General features: G+C 48.8%; 1 protein-coding gene across 5 annotated transcripts in view; it reads left to right on the top strand.

Moving 5' to 3' along the window:
- The window catches only part of CTIF (cap binding complex dependent translation initiation factor), a 149,413-nt gene extending 144,277 nt beyond the window's left edge, over positions 1 to 5,136 (top strand). For all 5 annotated transcript variants that reach the window (XM_054810078.1, XM_054810079.1, XM_054810080.1 and 2 more), the window contains one exon: positions 794 to 5,136. In XM_054810078.1, coding sequence (XP_054666053.1) covers positions 794 to 1,009 — 216 coding nt within the window. In that variant the 3' untranslated portion in view covers positions 1,010 to 5,136. The remainder of the gene's footprint in view (positions 1 to 793) is intronic.
- The last annotated feature ends 9,992 nt before the right edge of the window (positions 5,137 to 15,128 follow it).

Genomic DNA, 15,128 nt, shown 5'->3' with positions numbered 1-15,128 from the left:
TTGAAGTTGCAGCCTGAATGGCTGAAATTCAGCAAAGTGACAGGCAACTGAGGAGGAGAGTTTGAATTTTTAAGGTTAGGACTTTGAGGAGCTTTGCGTTCAAGCCTTCCATGATGGTGGACTCATTGCTGTCCATTCCAAGCTTGGACCTTCTCCTCTATGGGACCACCTAGGGCTTATGTTGCTCCATGGAGGCTCTCCAAGGAGTAGTTGTTTTAAAAAGAAACCTTGGCTGTCCTCAGAGAAGTGGCACGACAGGTATAAATGCAGATCTCGGCAGGGCAGGATTTGTTATGCATACAGGAGGACTCTGCTTATTCCGATTAATGACTGGGAGTCACTGACAGCTGTGAATCAGCAAGTAAATGAAGGGCCAGGTAGAAGGCAGGAATACCACATCACAGCCTGCGCTTTGTTTTGACAATAGCATGATCTTTAGGTGGGATTTTTTTTTTTTTTTTTTCCAAAAGCAATCCAGCATTGCCACCTTTGAAGTCAGTGGGAGCTGAACCATTCGCCCCTCCAGCAGCCCGGCGCAGATGCTTTTGAAAACCTCACCCTTCATGTTCGGCTCTTGGAGCCTGCTGCCGGGTGGTTTTGGTTTTCAAAAGCCACGACGCCTTTAACCTTGCCTGCCTGCCCCACCACGTTGAGCAGGGGAGGACTGGAGAGGTGGAGGGTGTCTACGAAAGCCAACACAGTGTTTTAATATCATAGAATCATAGAATATCTCAAGTTGGAAGGGACCCCTAAGGATCAATATGCCATGGTTGACCTCTTCTTCTCCTGACAGCTGCAGAGCACCGGCCGGCTGCTGGAGGAGCAGCTGCCCGAGATGATGACGGAGCTGTTGGCGATAGCACGCGACAAGATGCTGTGTCCCTCCGAGTCCATGCTGACACGGTCACTGCTGCTGGAGGTCATCGAGCTGCACGCCAACAACTGGAACCCCCTGATGCCCACCATCACGCAGTACTACAACAAGACCATCCAAAAACTGACAGCTTGAGGGGCAGGGCAAGGTGGGGTGGGAAGGGACAAGAAGAAGACATGCACCTTGATGGGGTCTGGCAAGAGCTTTTCCGATTTAAATCCCCCAGCAGACCAAACCCCAGCATGCTCGAGAATACGTTCGTGGGGTGGGGAGGGAGAAGCATGTTTCTTTTTCAGCTGTGTCGCCAAGTGCCACCCCTCTTCCCCGCTGTGGTTTTGTTTTAGGGGTTTCTTTTTCTGAACTCATTGCTCAAGCAGCAGCAACGCATCCCGCCGGGTTATTGTTTGGCTTTCGAAAGAAGACGGAGAATTTGGGAAAAAAAAAAAAAAAAAAAAAAAAAACGAATCCAAGTGGGGGCTAGTATTGTTTTCATGCCGTCCTCCTGCCTTGCCCCAGCCAACTGGCAGGAGACAGCAGGCAGCAGATGTCTCGGGAGGACAAAGCCAGACACACACTACACCAGACGCTCATAATTGATGGCTTTTGTCAAGCGGGGCTTGCGTTAGGTTTTTTTCCACCACCCCCACCTTGTCTTTGACTTTCTGTGTGTGTGTCCCCCCCTACTCACCACCCCTTTGAAAGCAGATCGGAGAGCGGGACGACTTTCTTATTTGCACTGGGTTTTCTTTTTCTCGGGCGTTTGTATTTTCTTCTTATTTTATTGTACCATTGAACGGACAATTGTGAACAGCTCAGAGATGGGGAAAGCAACGCCTTCCCGCAAGCTGACTAATGGTTTACGTGAAGATGCTGAAGCGGAAGGAGTATTTTAAAGGAGTCCAAAAGCCACTGCAGAAGTAACATAGCCACCGTCGTCTTGCCAATAACCTCCTTGATGGATTGAGAAACTTGTCCTCTGAGCTAGGAGCTCTAAGAAACAGGGGATTCTACAGCTCTTGCTGTTAAAGTTGACGTTATCGCTCAGCCACTATAACCCATTTATTTTTTTTTAAATAATTTTTTTTGTTTTGTTTCCATTGAAGGAGTGCTTTATTGTAATTACTGTCATGGTTGTAATTATACATTTAAACCCAGGCCTGTTATAGTCGGGCCTAATAATGTACAGGGCAAGGGAGAAATGAAGGTTTGATGTTCTTCTTTTGAGACTGGTAAAGAGAAGACAAGCAATGTATGGCAAAAAGGAGGAAAAAAGAAGAGGAAAAATAGGAAAAGCCAAAAACAGAGGTTTTGAGCCTAGCTTCTAACTAGCTGAATTTGCTATCCAGTGTTTCTAGCTGCGTGGTGCACAGGAGCAGCTCTGTCCCATGGTCGGTCTGTGTGGCACCGTGTCCTCGAGGGATGGGTGATGTGTTTCAGAAGGGGAGAGTTTGCTCGGGGGTCCCCGGGTTGCCTCGCACCAGAGCATCCTGAGGGAGAGGGCGGCTGCGGGGGGGTGATGGCGAGGAAATGCTCGGGAGGCAAGGGGGCCGGTACGGCGGGATACGCCACGCCTTTGCATCGCTCCCCGAATCATGAACAAGACTTGGTGATCTCCTTATTTGCTTGTCTAGTGATGCTTTTACCTACTAAATCATTTCTGGTGCTTATTTTGGTGAAGCCTAATGGGGGTGCGAACTGCCCCGTCCCGTCTGCGCAGTGGAAGAGGAGCCAAGGAAGGCGCTATGCCAGCAGCCCGTCCTGCTTTCTTCCCATTATTCAATTTACTTTCCTTTCCCCATGATAAGAAGAGAATTTATGCCACGGCACTGGCACACACAGGCCCTGGACCAGACAGACTGGGTCTGAACTCAGCAGCTCAAACCCATTCTTCCAAGCCAGACGTTGAATTTCTAGTGGCTTGCAGAGAAGAGAGATTTCACCCCGACCTTTTTGGATGTGCAGTATGTTCTTGGGTGCCTTATGAATGTGTTGGTATGTCTGCGATGGGAAGGATGCCTTTGCTGCAAAATTTAAAGGACAGAAATTATCAGCAGAAAATGCATTGCAGGAGATGAGAGTCCTGATGCTGCAGTTCAATATTATTTGAATTTTCATCAGGTTGTCTGCTGATGCAGTTTCTAATCTGCACGTGGAGCAAGAGGAGTGAGCTGGAAACAGGAGTTTCAATTTTCCTGTCTGCCCAGAAAGCAGGAAAATTATTGCTGGATGTGCTGGATGTGTCTGGGAAAATTAATTTCTGCTCTGTGGATTCGAGCCCGGGAGCTTCACATGGTGACAGCACCTTGCATTGGGTCAACTTCATTAGTAGCAATGGGATTTGATAGTATTAATGAGCAGCTGAACTTGATTAAGGCGACAAAGCCCATCAGTGTTATAAGGCTCAGGGTTGCGCCCATTGCTCTTGGCTTTGCCTGCTCCCTAATTTCTCGGGGACTGGAGGAGAAGGGGATTTAACACTCATCACAGCACGCCCAGGCACAGCATCAGTGTTCTGGGAGAAGACCTGAAAACCAGTTATGTCTTGAATTTATTTTTTTTTAAAGAACAGAAAAGTCCTATAACAGGGGCACAACGTGATAGGTGTAGAGTGCCAGGGATCCTGCTCTGGCCCCTGCAACTTCTCCCTTCCCTTAGAATTTGCTCTCGGGATGTAATGAAAGAAGGGAAAAAAAAAAAAAAAAAAAAAAGAAAAACTCAGAGAATTGGAGATTTTGCTTCTAAAGACCTGAATTTTCACCTGTGAATGCATCAGGAGGCTTTCAGAGGCGAAGTGTAAGCCACATGGAAGTATTTCTGCTTAGCATTTCCCTACCCCTACCAGCTGTGAGGGTTTATTCAATTTTCCCATTGGGGTGCAATCCTGCAGCCCCCACTGACCAGGCTTGGCCCATGACTTTCCCTTCCAACGCTGGGATTTCTCCCACCGAAGAACTTTTATGTGAAATCCGTCATTTTTTAATGTCTTGCCATTTATCTTCGCTATTAAAGTACGTTCATCCAGCCATTAACCGCTTTGGTATGTCAGTTGCTCCGTTGATGCGTGAGAATCAAAACGTTGACCAAAAAAGGGGGGTTTTCCCCAAAATTACATGCTGCCAGTGATATCTTTCTGAAGTCTATCAGTAGAAAGCCAGCAGACATGTGGCATCATTAACTGTGTTGGGAAAAGAGGTACCATGAGGTCATTTGTTGGGGTAGGATGGAGAGCAGCACTGGGAAGTTTTTGGAAATGCTGGTGAGAGCACTTAGGGACGTCATCAAGTATTTTCTTCTCTTTTTTTGGCTTGCTTTAGAAATGGTCGCCAAAAAGCGTAACTCCACAATGTGCATTTTTGAAGGTGTGAAGCCACCAGTTACATCTCCATGAATTAGCCAGATTCGATCTTTGCTGCTCAATAAAAGTATCTGGTTGGGTTTTAATATGTTTTCCTGATACAGCTAGATCAGCAAAGGGGAAAATAACTTCCTCGGGCCAAATATGTGTGGGGCCAAACCTCGGGCTGGTGTCAAGGCAAGTGTCTGAAGCATCTGCCGCGGAGCGATGCTCTGCACCAATGCCACACCAGTCCCCCTCAGATGCAGAGCAGGTTTGCCAGCTCCCTCCCAGACTCCCCAGCATCTAATTCGCTTCATTCCTGGTGAAATTATTTCCAGACTTAAGATTTTTGCTACCAACAAAGTGACTTGCTCGGTTTCACCATGAGGGATTTCACTCCTGTTTGGAGAAGTCTAATGTATATGGAGGTGAAATGAAAATGGGGAAAAAGAAGGAAAAGTAAGTGATTTGTTAGGATCCCCTCTTCCCCCGAAGGAGATTAATTAGTATCTATTCTTGGCATGATTGATGGCTTTGAAGGAAAACTTGTCAGAATAACTTATGATGTATTTTCATGCTTATTTTTATAGCATCTCTCACTTGGAAGTCTCTCAAAATCTTAAATATGATTAATTTTTTTATTTCCCCACTGGTTATTTTATGGCTTTACACTAATTTTGCTTTTCTTGGTGATAGCTATTAGCCAGTCCTGGTGATACTTTCAGTATTTTTTTCAGGAGAAATGACACTAAGGGTTGTGAAGTCCACGGTCGATAGCCAGGGGAGCTGCAGTGTCCTGCAGAACATGGAGTTAATGCTAGCAATCCATTATTATTTTTTTTAATGTATTTATTTGCATTTGAAAAAGTGACATTTTTAATTTAATCATATTTGTTAAACTAAGTGCTTTAAAAAAAATTTAAAATTTAAAAAAAAGGAAAAAGGTTTTGGGGAGAATAAAGACTAGCTATTCATACTAGAGAAACACAAACTCATCATTTTCAGCATTTCAGAGACTGTTAAAACAAGGGAGATAATAACTCTTTGTGGCAATTCAGTCTTTGTTTATAGAACATCCAGATCCACTGTATGCTATAAAATGCAACATCTGAGTAATAAATGTTTAAAGCTTGACATTTCCCTATCTCTTTGTGGGTACATGCTATCACTTGTGCTGCTCTGGGAAAGACCTTCTTTTTCATTTAGGATGGAAGAAAAGGAAGATATAGAGCGGAAAAAATAACCCCGAATGGTGTCTACTTGGAAATGTAGCAGAGGGACGGATCCTTCCCTCTGTGGGGAAGGCTCAGCCCACGTTCCTGGCTCCAGGTCGGATCCTGCACTGTGCTGCAGGTCCGAGGAGGTTGGTCCCTATCCCCATCACCTCTCACAGGGGTGAGGATGAAGCCCAAGGGAACGATGTGAGGGGCTTGGAGGAGGCTTTTACTCCATTCAACCTGCTAGAAAAAAAAGTTATAAAAAACACCCAGCTTTTCTAAGAAATCTCCTTTTGAAAACCCTTCTCCAGCCCCAGACAACTAATTTTTGGCTAATTGAAATGCGTGCTTTGGCCCAGGAAGCCACACTGGTCGCTGGAGGTGAGTGGTTTGTGCCCATGTGTCATTGGGCTCTGACCAGAAAACTGAAGGTGAAACGGTTCCTGCTTTTGAAGTATTCTTGCAAAATGCCGTACATGACCGTGTGCGTGTGCTCGGAGCCGAACTGCGAAATTAATATAAAAAAAAGAGGTGGAAGAAGAAGAGGGATCCCTGCTGGGGTGCGGGCTCATCTTGTTGCTGTAAGGCCGTGAATAAATAGAGGCGATGTTAAAATGAGGTGCAGGCCCCTTGCAACCGGTGCAAACCACCCAGTGCTCCATGCAACTCCCTGTCTGCTTCAGGAAAGAGCCTTGGCTTTATTAAACGCTTCCTGGCTTGCGCCGCTGGCTTTCGGGATCGTCTCCCCTTGCAACTCCCAGAGGCCAGGTACTAACCTTAAAGTCCACACAAATTTCCCCTTGGCACCAGCGCTGGGACCTGTCTGGGACACGCTCACCCGCAGTAAGGGAGATCTTACCGCAGTTCTGGGGCACGGCTGGACAGCACGCAGGAGGGTTTCTCCTTACCTGTATAGATTGAACCCGTAGGAGAACCGTGAGGATTCGGGAGATGTTGTCAAGGCAGGGAGTGGTAAATGCCCATCAGGATTTCCTTCGGGTTTTATCCCATAGACAAAGAAGTGCCAATGACAGATAATTTGGCTGTGGTTGACACATGGGACCTGGTGAATGGTCAGCTCAGCCAATGCCAGACCATGACACATCAGGCTGATGCTGCTCATGACCCACCTGTGCATGGCTCCCTGGCTCCGGCTCCTGCCCAGGGGGTTGCACATCCTCTGATGTCGGAGCATGGGGCTGTGTGCCAAGAAAGCCCAGGCTCCTGCAGAGCTCATTATTATTATTTTTAAAGGTAAGCGGGAGCTGCTTGTTCCTCATCTCCACGCATAGGACAACAGCTGGAAGGAACTCCTCTCTGGTGCATGCATGAAGTAAATGGTGATGTGATGTGTCTCTTGGAAGCTTGGGGACCCCACCAGTACATCCAAGCTTCCCCCAGGTAAAATCCAGGAGTAAGCCACAGGACATGTGTTTGGCCCAGTACTCCCCACAGAAGTGTGGAAATGGTCTCCATAACCACCCATTTGGACTTTGCACAGGTCCTAGATGCAGAGGAATCTCATGGACTGCTTTTTCCACCTCTCACACACATGCAGACACTCATTACAGTCCAGTTCCTCAGCCAGCTGTATTCACTGGATCTCTACTGTTTGCAAAGGCACTGACCTGCTCTCAGGATCTACTTTCTTCTCGCAGCTCCATCACCAATGGCCTCCGTTGGGTCACCAGCAGCACCAGTGGCATCTGTGCAACTCCCTCCCTACCTTGGCTGCGAGGTGACGTGTTCATGTCGTGTATTTGGACGTACAAAGAACAACACGTGTGGGGACGGATGTTAAACGCCAATGCGTTTCCCTCCATCAGCGCTGGGACAGGAGGCACAGAGGCTGAAGCAAGTCCAGGGACCACACAACACATGGTGGAGGTGATTGCTCACATCAGACCTTCACCACCTCCCAGCATCAATTTCCAAAGTGGAAACTTTTGATGGGGAAAGCTCGATGGGAAGTTACTGAAAAGGTCTGTGCTCATAATGTCCAAACACTTCGTTCAAATGTTTTTGTTACAGCAACATAACGTACATCGAAATGAAATGCTTTGTTTGGGGAAAACTCGGATGATTTAGGACAGAATGGAATTTTGAAATCTCAGCATTTCTCTTGACATAGACTTTGCATTTTTTCCTCGTTAACTCTGTGGCACAGCTACGACTGGTGGGAAATGGTTAGCCGGCTTTGGTCCAGCACGGGATGAGGCATTGCCTTAGCATCCAATGCACCAAGGCTTTCCCCTTTGCAACGCCCTAACACCCCTCGAAGGCTGCAGCTCCAAGGGGAGCGATGCCTTTGCACGGGGCAGAGGAAGCCAAACCTCCCTAAGAGGGCCCCGTTTCGGTGGCCCGTCCTGGGAACATCCATCCTTGAGACCCTGCACTCACGTTGAACAGCGAGGATAACCAGAGCAACTATCCTAGAGTTACAGCCAGTATCTGCATCCCTGGAAATGTTTAAATCACCAAATTATAGCCCAAAGATGGGGTATTTTTTTGCAGAAATATAGCTCTAGCAATTAATTCGGAGAAGTCCTGAGGAGTGGGATAGACATAAAGCTAGAGTCAGTAGTCACGTTTAGGTAGCCACAGAAGTCTCAGGCTTTATAATTAGTGATCACAGCAAAGATCCAAAAGGAAGAGGCCATATAGTCTTGTGCATTATTGTTTTACTACCATTGCTCTTGTCGCACCCAAAGCAATAATCATTTAAGCTACAGTTGAGCTTGCAAACACAGAAACAATGCTATTACAATGGTATTGTTTGGTTTACGGTTGGACTCAATGATCTTAAGGGTCTTTTCCAACCTAAATGATTCTATGATTCTATAGATTAAGTGTGAACTCGCTTTGTCACGTAGGTAGGATTTATCTTTTTTATCCATTTCACCGCCGGCATGAGCATTTAAAACGTCCCCTCGTTATTCAGTATCAGAAGCAGAGCTGCTGGAAGAGGAGAACATCCCTGCTAGTTGCAGGTTTGCTGTGTTTTAGGAAAGCCAAGCAAGCTTACTCTGATTCGCGGGGTTCCTTTTTTTCCTGCTATCTGAGATTTTGTTAGCCGTGAAGAATTTACAGAAATATTCCTGCATCTTGAAAGCTTCAGATCTGCAGCAATACCCATCCATATGCTCCAAAATCTTGTGTTTACTGCAGGTTATTTTCTCATTTAATATATCTTGGTGGTCACTGGGGCCCAGGGACTGTCCCTGCTCTCAGCTTGGCTGCTCCCAGCCCAACCCTGGTGTTAATAAAGTCTTTCTGAAGCCAGTTGTGGATGCTCACAAACTGGGATTTGGTGGAACAAGCCAAACTCCAGCTCCAGCACACTCATGGGCCATAGGTCAGGGTGGTTCACGGGGAGGTTTAGGGATGGGTCCTGGGAAGGGGTAGCTTTGGAAGAGAGATTTGGATGGTCTTATCCCTCATTTACCAGTAGTGATTTGTCTCACGTGCTGCAAAACTCTCTCCCACCCAGCTGATGCAGCAACAGAAATTATGGAAAGGACCCAGGAGCAACTAGAAATAACACGACAAACCCAGTTCCAACTGGGTCAACTTTTCAGTGGCAGATGGCATGAACAAGCTTATTGTTTTCCCCTGTGCTATCATCAAAATAACCTAAAGCAATGTCTGGTGATTGTCCAGAGGACTAAACAGGGGGTTTATATTCTAATTTATAGCCCTATGCAAACATCCAGGAACGACCCCATCATCCATCACAAGACATTTTGGGGATGCAGTGGGCAATATGCCCTCTGTTACCGGAGGGTTTATGAGCAGGTTGGACCAACTCCCCCAGGAAGGGTGCTGATGCAGTTGGTCCTGCTTTGGGGCAGAAGAATGGGTCAGGCCATGCTCATGTCATAAGTAATGCTGCCTGGTAGGTCTTATCATCTATCTACCTTCTGCTGCGGCTGAGTTAGTAAGGAAAAGATCAGGTGTGGGGACACCGTTGTTCCCCAGGCAGGGGACCCAGCCTGGGTGTGCTGCACCAGGGACCTGCAGCAGAAAAAGGCTTTCAGGGGCAAACAAAAGACAAGGGGTTACGAAAATGGGAGCAGGCATCATGGATAGACTTGGGTACATTAAGGACATGGGACACTGTCCACCACCTGACCCTGGCTATGTCTAATTTACCAGTGTGGATGTTGCTTACAATGGCTGAGAGCTCAACAGCAGGCAGAAGGGCAGAAAAAGTGAGCAGAAGGGCCCGTAGCACTGGGATGGATCTACTCGGGCTCCTGGAGGTTCATCCTCCCAGCAGCCCTGCAGGACCATCCTCTTCACATAGCATCTCCTCTCCAAACCCTCCTGGGCAATCAGAGACCATAGCTGGGGCTTGATCCTCCCCAAAACTCCCAGCCCAGCCCTTGATCCTACAGAAACCTCCAGGTGTCTTTCCTCATCCATGAGCCCCATGAACAGAGAAGTGACACCACGTCTCCCAGAGGTAATGTACACTGGGGTGGGAAGAGCACCCTTCAAGCTCAGATATCAATTCTGAAATTACTTTTTTTATATATATTTTTAAATTTTGAGCTCCAAAAGAGGTCAAATTCACCTTTCAAAGCAAGCCTGGAAGAGGCCAGATTTGGTAAAACAGCGGCTACGCGGCATGAGGGTGGGAGGAAGAAACTATGTCAGGAGATGGGTTACCAAAAACCTGTCTGGTGGTAATTACACATGTCGTCTGATGAAAAACTGGTTCGAGGGCAAACGCTGTAAAATGTTGCTCTGGGGAGAGAAAGAAGATGAAGGTTGTGAAATGCAGTTCATGGATTGTTTTACAGCTAAGGTAACTTCTATCCCTAGGGCTGTATTTTACAACTCGTGCAAGAAATCAAACCCCAGTTCGCAGGTCTGCGCTGCTCTTCTTTTAAAGCACAAAAATGCAGCATAGTTGTCAGAAAATGAGATTTTGTGCTGATTTCCTAAAGATAAGTGCAATCTTATTTTTTTCAGGGAGATGAAGCACTGGGGAGAGGGGTTGTGTTGCCTGTGAAGACTGCACGTGCTCACCTCCCTTGTGGTTTTTACAATCATTGCATGGACACATCCTCCAGTATATATTCTTTACATAAAATTGCATTTCTGTTGCTTCCGTGAGCACTTTTAGGAGCAGTGCTGTGGGGGCTCACTGCTCTCCAGAGCTGGGGGGGGCAGAGGGGAGTAAGCTCAAATAACCCAGCTCTGCTGCTTGGGTTCTATTTTTCAGCCCAATTTAACCATCTTTTCCCCCATCTTTTTCCCCATTTGCTCTCTATCCTGTGGTTTAAATCTCTCTTTACTGTTCACTCTGCGTTTGCAGACAGGGCTCCTTCCCTTCTCCGTGCTGTCACGTTTGGCCACCTCAGCTCCCTTTCCACAGCTGAGGATGTCTCCTCCTTGGGGATGATGAGTTGTCCTTGTGCCAGTCCTCATCTGCCCTCACATTTTTGGGGACAGGTGACAAACCCTGGTCCCTTCATCTCCAATTTAAACCCCCAGCACCTTGTATAAGGGCTTTCTCCCTTTTTTAGCTCTTTTTGCTGCTGCAAACGTCATACCTGGGTCACGCCATGTTTGCATCCCAAAATCCCACCAGCAATTGCCACCACCTGTGTGCATTCTTGTCACCCATGGAAATGCTGCGAGGAGGTTGCAGGGAGCCTCATGTCCCCCTGCTCCTCCTGCCCCTCCATGCGCAACCCATTGCCTCCAAATTCCTACCCTAATTACCCTCTTCTCCACCTAATTGCCCCTGTGGCACTGGCTCAAAGCACCACTCCTAAGGGAACCAATGAAAGAAACCAAACCCAGAGAAGCCCTGAGCAAAGGCAAGTCCAACAGCAGTTGTCACATGGAGACCTGGACCAGCCCAGGGTGGCCCTGGCTGGACACAGCAGGGGACAACCAGCCCCATGGGATGGTGATGTGCCATGGTTACCTCCAGGAGATGCTCCCATGGGGTGGCTGGGGCACGTGGACGTGGCAGCTGATGAGCAGGGGGTTTGGGGGACACCCGGGGGGCTGGTGGAGGTGTTGTTTTTTAAACTTGCTCTTTCTGTAATTTTGCTGGAGTTTGACTGCCTGATCTGCTTGGAAAGGCTCTTCTCACAGTCGTTTCAGTTCAAGATGGTGAGGTGGTGGCTCAGACGCTGCCACAGTCATTTATTTCATGTCAGACATTTGGGGTTGGGTAGTGCAGGACTGACCAAGCCTTCCCCATGTTGCCCTGAGCTAAGCCCTGGGTCTGTCCCAGCCCAGCCCGGGTCAGGAAGGCAAAGGGGGAAACTGGAGTGGTTTTGGTGGGTACCACACTGTGCGAAAGGAACACCAAAATGATTCTATGATTCTGCTCCACACTGGAGATGCTTCAAGGGCCCAACTAGCTGGGCCTCCAGGCAACCTTCCAGCATCACCGAGGGACCCATATGGACCTGACACTATTCCCAATCCTCAGTTGTGTGGCCACCCTGTAGCTGAGCTGAATTCGCTTGCCTGAATGCGCGCCAAGGGACCTGTGAGCTGGAGCTGTGCTCCACGTCCCTGACCCCAGCCTTGTGGGTTGTGCAAGCTGCTGGCTGCTAGCGAAGGTATGCGGGTGGTGCAGAGAGCACGTATGGGGCTGTGCACCTCGCTCAGGGGTCACGGTCCCCTCCGGGCTGCGGAAGCTGGTGGAGGCAGCAGCACAAGGACGTGGTCATGAAGGTTTCATACCGAACCCCTAGCAGAGCTGCAAAGGAATGAATGGCATCGCATCACTCCTGGGCAAGCTGTGTTTCCCAACGAGCCGATCAGCTCTTCCCAGAACAGATGGGAGACTTTTATCGCATGGTTATTTCGCCTCCTAAATTACTCAAGACTTAGTAGAAACTTTACCAAAGCAAACCTTCTAATTTTAACAAAGATGCCTCCTAGATCACTGACAAATTTAGGGAATGCACAGGGCAGACTCATTTCCTGGAATAGGAGCTACTGGAGAAAAAGTCCCTCCAGGCTGGCTCCTAACTATGACACATTTGATAGCCATTCAAGGACTACTGGGAAACATGTGTCATTTGTCTCCATGAAGCTTCAGACAGAGTTTCATCATCAAGTCTGACTGCTCAGTGAAATAAAACCGGCTAACATCTACTAGCAGCAAAATAACCTCTGGTATTTACATAGGATGTGTCACGAGAGTGATTTTTTTTTTTTTTTTTTTTTTTATTCCAAGGTTTTATATACGGGTGCAAAGTGGCTTTATCCCTATTGCACCTTGTTTCCTTTCCTCCTCGCTGGGTGACCTGCGTTGTCCCACGAAGGGTGGCACAGACTGTGGGTGTGCCCGAGCCGCCAGGACCGTCAATGAACTTTGGCACCTTAAACCGTGGAAAACCCGACGTGCCAGAGGGAGGGATAGGTGCCCTGGCGTCCCAGAGATCGGATTGCCCCGGGGGATTTGCTGGGAGTCCCATGACGAGCCTGGAAGGGAGCCCAGACGGCAGGGCACCGCCGCGCTTTCCACCCAGGGCGTACAGCCGGGGTCTCCAGAGGACAACCAGTGGCCTCTGTCCCTTACTGTCACCCTTGTGTGTGCAAACCCCAACCCCACATCAGCCCAAGGTCTCGCAGGGGGGGTGATTTGCACCCTACCACATGGGACCACCTACACATGGGATGAGGGTGGGTGGTGGTGGGTTGCCCTGGTGCAAATCCCTCCCGTGTTTGCGTTGCTGGTGCCAGGGAACCATACCTGCGCTTGCCTACGAGGGGTATTTACCACGGCTTGACCCGCATCACTCACCCCACGGGCAGTTACCTGGCCCTGCTGCCTTGGGGTGTTTTTTAGGACAAATTTTGATATCTCCTGCCATGACCCACTTTCCTGCACTGCTTCAGATGCACGAGCCACACTGTTCAATCCCAGTTCATGGGAGCTGCAGCTTTGGCCACTAGCATCATCCATCCTCCCCAGCCTCGCAGGGTCATCCCAGGTCCTCAGGGTCTCCTGCTGCTTCATTTCACCTCCAAGATGTCAGATAGGATCTCAGCACCAGCTGTTTGGCAGGCAGATGAGGAATCCAGCAATGCGGAGGGGGTTTTTTATCTCACCCATCTCGGATTTGCTGTCCTTGTGAGTCGTTTCTAGGAGTCCTTGCCCCAGTGCTCTGTCTCCAGGAAACGCTGTTATCAGCCGCCCCCATGGTCAGCTCCATTCCAAGCTCCCCGCCTCGGTCCCGGGGCGCCCATTCCCAATCCAGTTTCTGCTGGAAGCAGATCAGGCAGAGGAAGGAGAGAAGGGCCATCCAGCAGCCTGGTCACCCTGTCCCCTCTGACTCACAAGGGACAGATGTCAGCGTCGGGGGGGGGGACACGGGGACACCGTTGGTACTTGCAGCCCTGTGGCAGGTGGGAGGGCACGGCGTGGGCAGCCCGGGGTCCCCGGCCCTTTGGGACAGCTGGGTGGCACCGGGACTGAAGCACTGGGGGGAGATTGGGGTGAGGTGTTCACCCTCCTTCTTGGGTGTGCACACCCAAAACGGGCCATTTAGAGCAATTTACAAGGAGAGGGATCAAGTTGAGGTTGGACTAAGGGGGGGGGAGGTCTTCCACCGCTCAGTCTTTCATCCCTGTGCATGCCGCAGCGTAAGGGTTTTCCTCCCTTTGCTCCTCAGAAGCTCCAGCACAATGTCCATCTCTTCTCTGAAGCACCCTCTTTGCACCCATGTCCTCCCCCACTCTGTAATAGCAAAAATAGCCAGATTAGTGAAAAAAAAAAAAAATAGGTGGACGTGATGGTTAGGGACCACCCATTTAGTCTCCCAGCTGGTCAGCGATGACTGACTGGTGAAGGTCTTTAATTAAAACTAAATGGTTAATAGGAAGCTGAGCAAAGGTCTCCTGCTTGGCTCCCGACCCAGGTGCCAATGGAAATCGCGCCGAGGGCTGAAGTGCTCGGTGTCGTAACAGCCAGCCTCTGCCACGTCCCTTTGCCAGGCCACTAACGTCACTGCGAAATCTTGCTCCCCAATACTGCTGCCCTCGTGCAGATTAACCTATGCCTCTGAGGTGGGACATCTCCATGGGCATCCCCCATCCACGGACTTCTTTCCAAAAGGGTCTCCTTGTCTCCAACCTGCAGTTTCAGTAGGAATTTTTTTTTTTTTAAAGCCTAGGGCAAGTTATATTTTGACTGTTGTCCATTTCTGAACAAAAAAAAAAAAAAAAATTACCCAATACAGAGCAGTTTTCCAAGGTTGAGAAGCAGGAGGATAGAAGTAATAATTAATCGACAGCGGCTGGCAGGGGTTTTGCTCACCTAAAACAACCTGATCTGAGGGTCACTTCACAAAGGTACCTGGAGCTTATAAAAGAAGAGATCTTGCCCTGGCCTGAGGGAAGGAGAAAGAGGAGGAAAAAGAGGAGGAAGGTGAAGCAAGGAGAGACAAAGCCACCAGGATCCCACAGGGAAATTCATGCCTACTTCATGGTCCTCTGGTCCCCACGTTCCCCCTCCATTTCCCTAATGCCTGTGCATCTTCTCCCTCTCAAGTAATGGGCTAACAGGACACGACTAAGCATCTCAGATGTTCAAACTCCCCTGGAGCCCCACCTTCCCAGATCCGACATGTTTGCTCCAGGGACCAGGGCTTTGGGGGCAATTCACAGCTCTGCCCATCATTAGCAGAGCTGTCTCGATTCCAGAATGATGTCCACCCCA

Source organism: Grus americana, chromosome Z, assembly GCF_028858705.1.
Source record: "Grus americana isolate bGruAme1 chromosome Z, bGruAme1.mat, whole genome shotgun sequence".
Lineage (NCBI taxonomy): Eukaryota > Metazoa > Chordata > Aves > Gruiformes > Gruidae > Grus > Grus americana.
The sequence above is the reverse complement of the archived record's forward strand: the minus strand, read 5'-3'. Positions and strand labels throughout refer to the sequence as shown.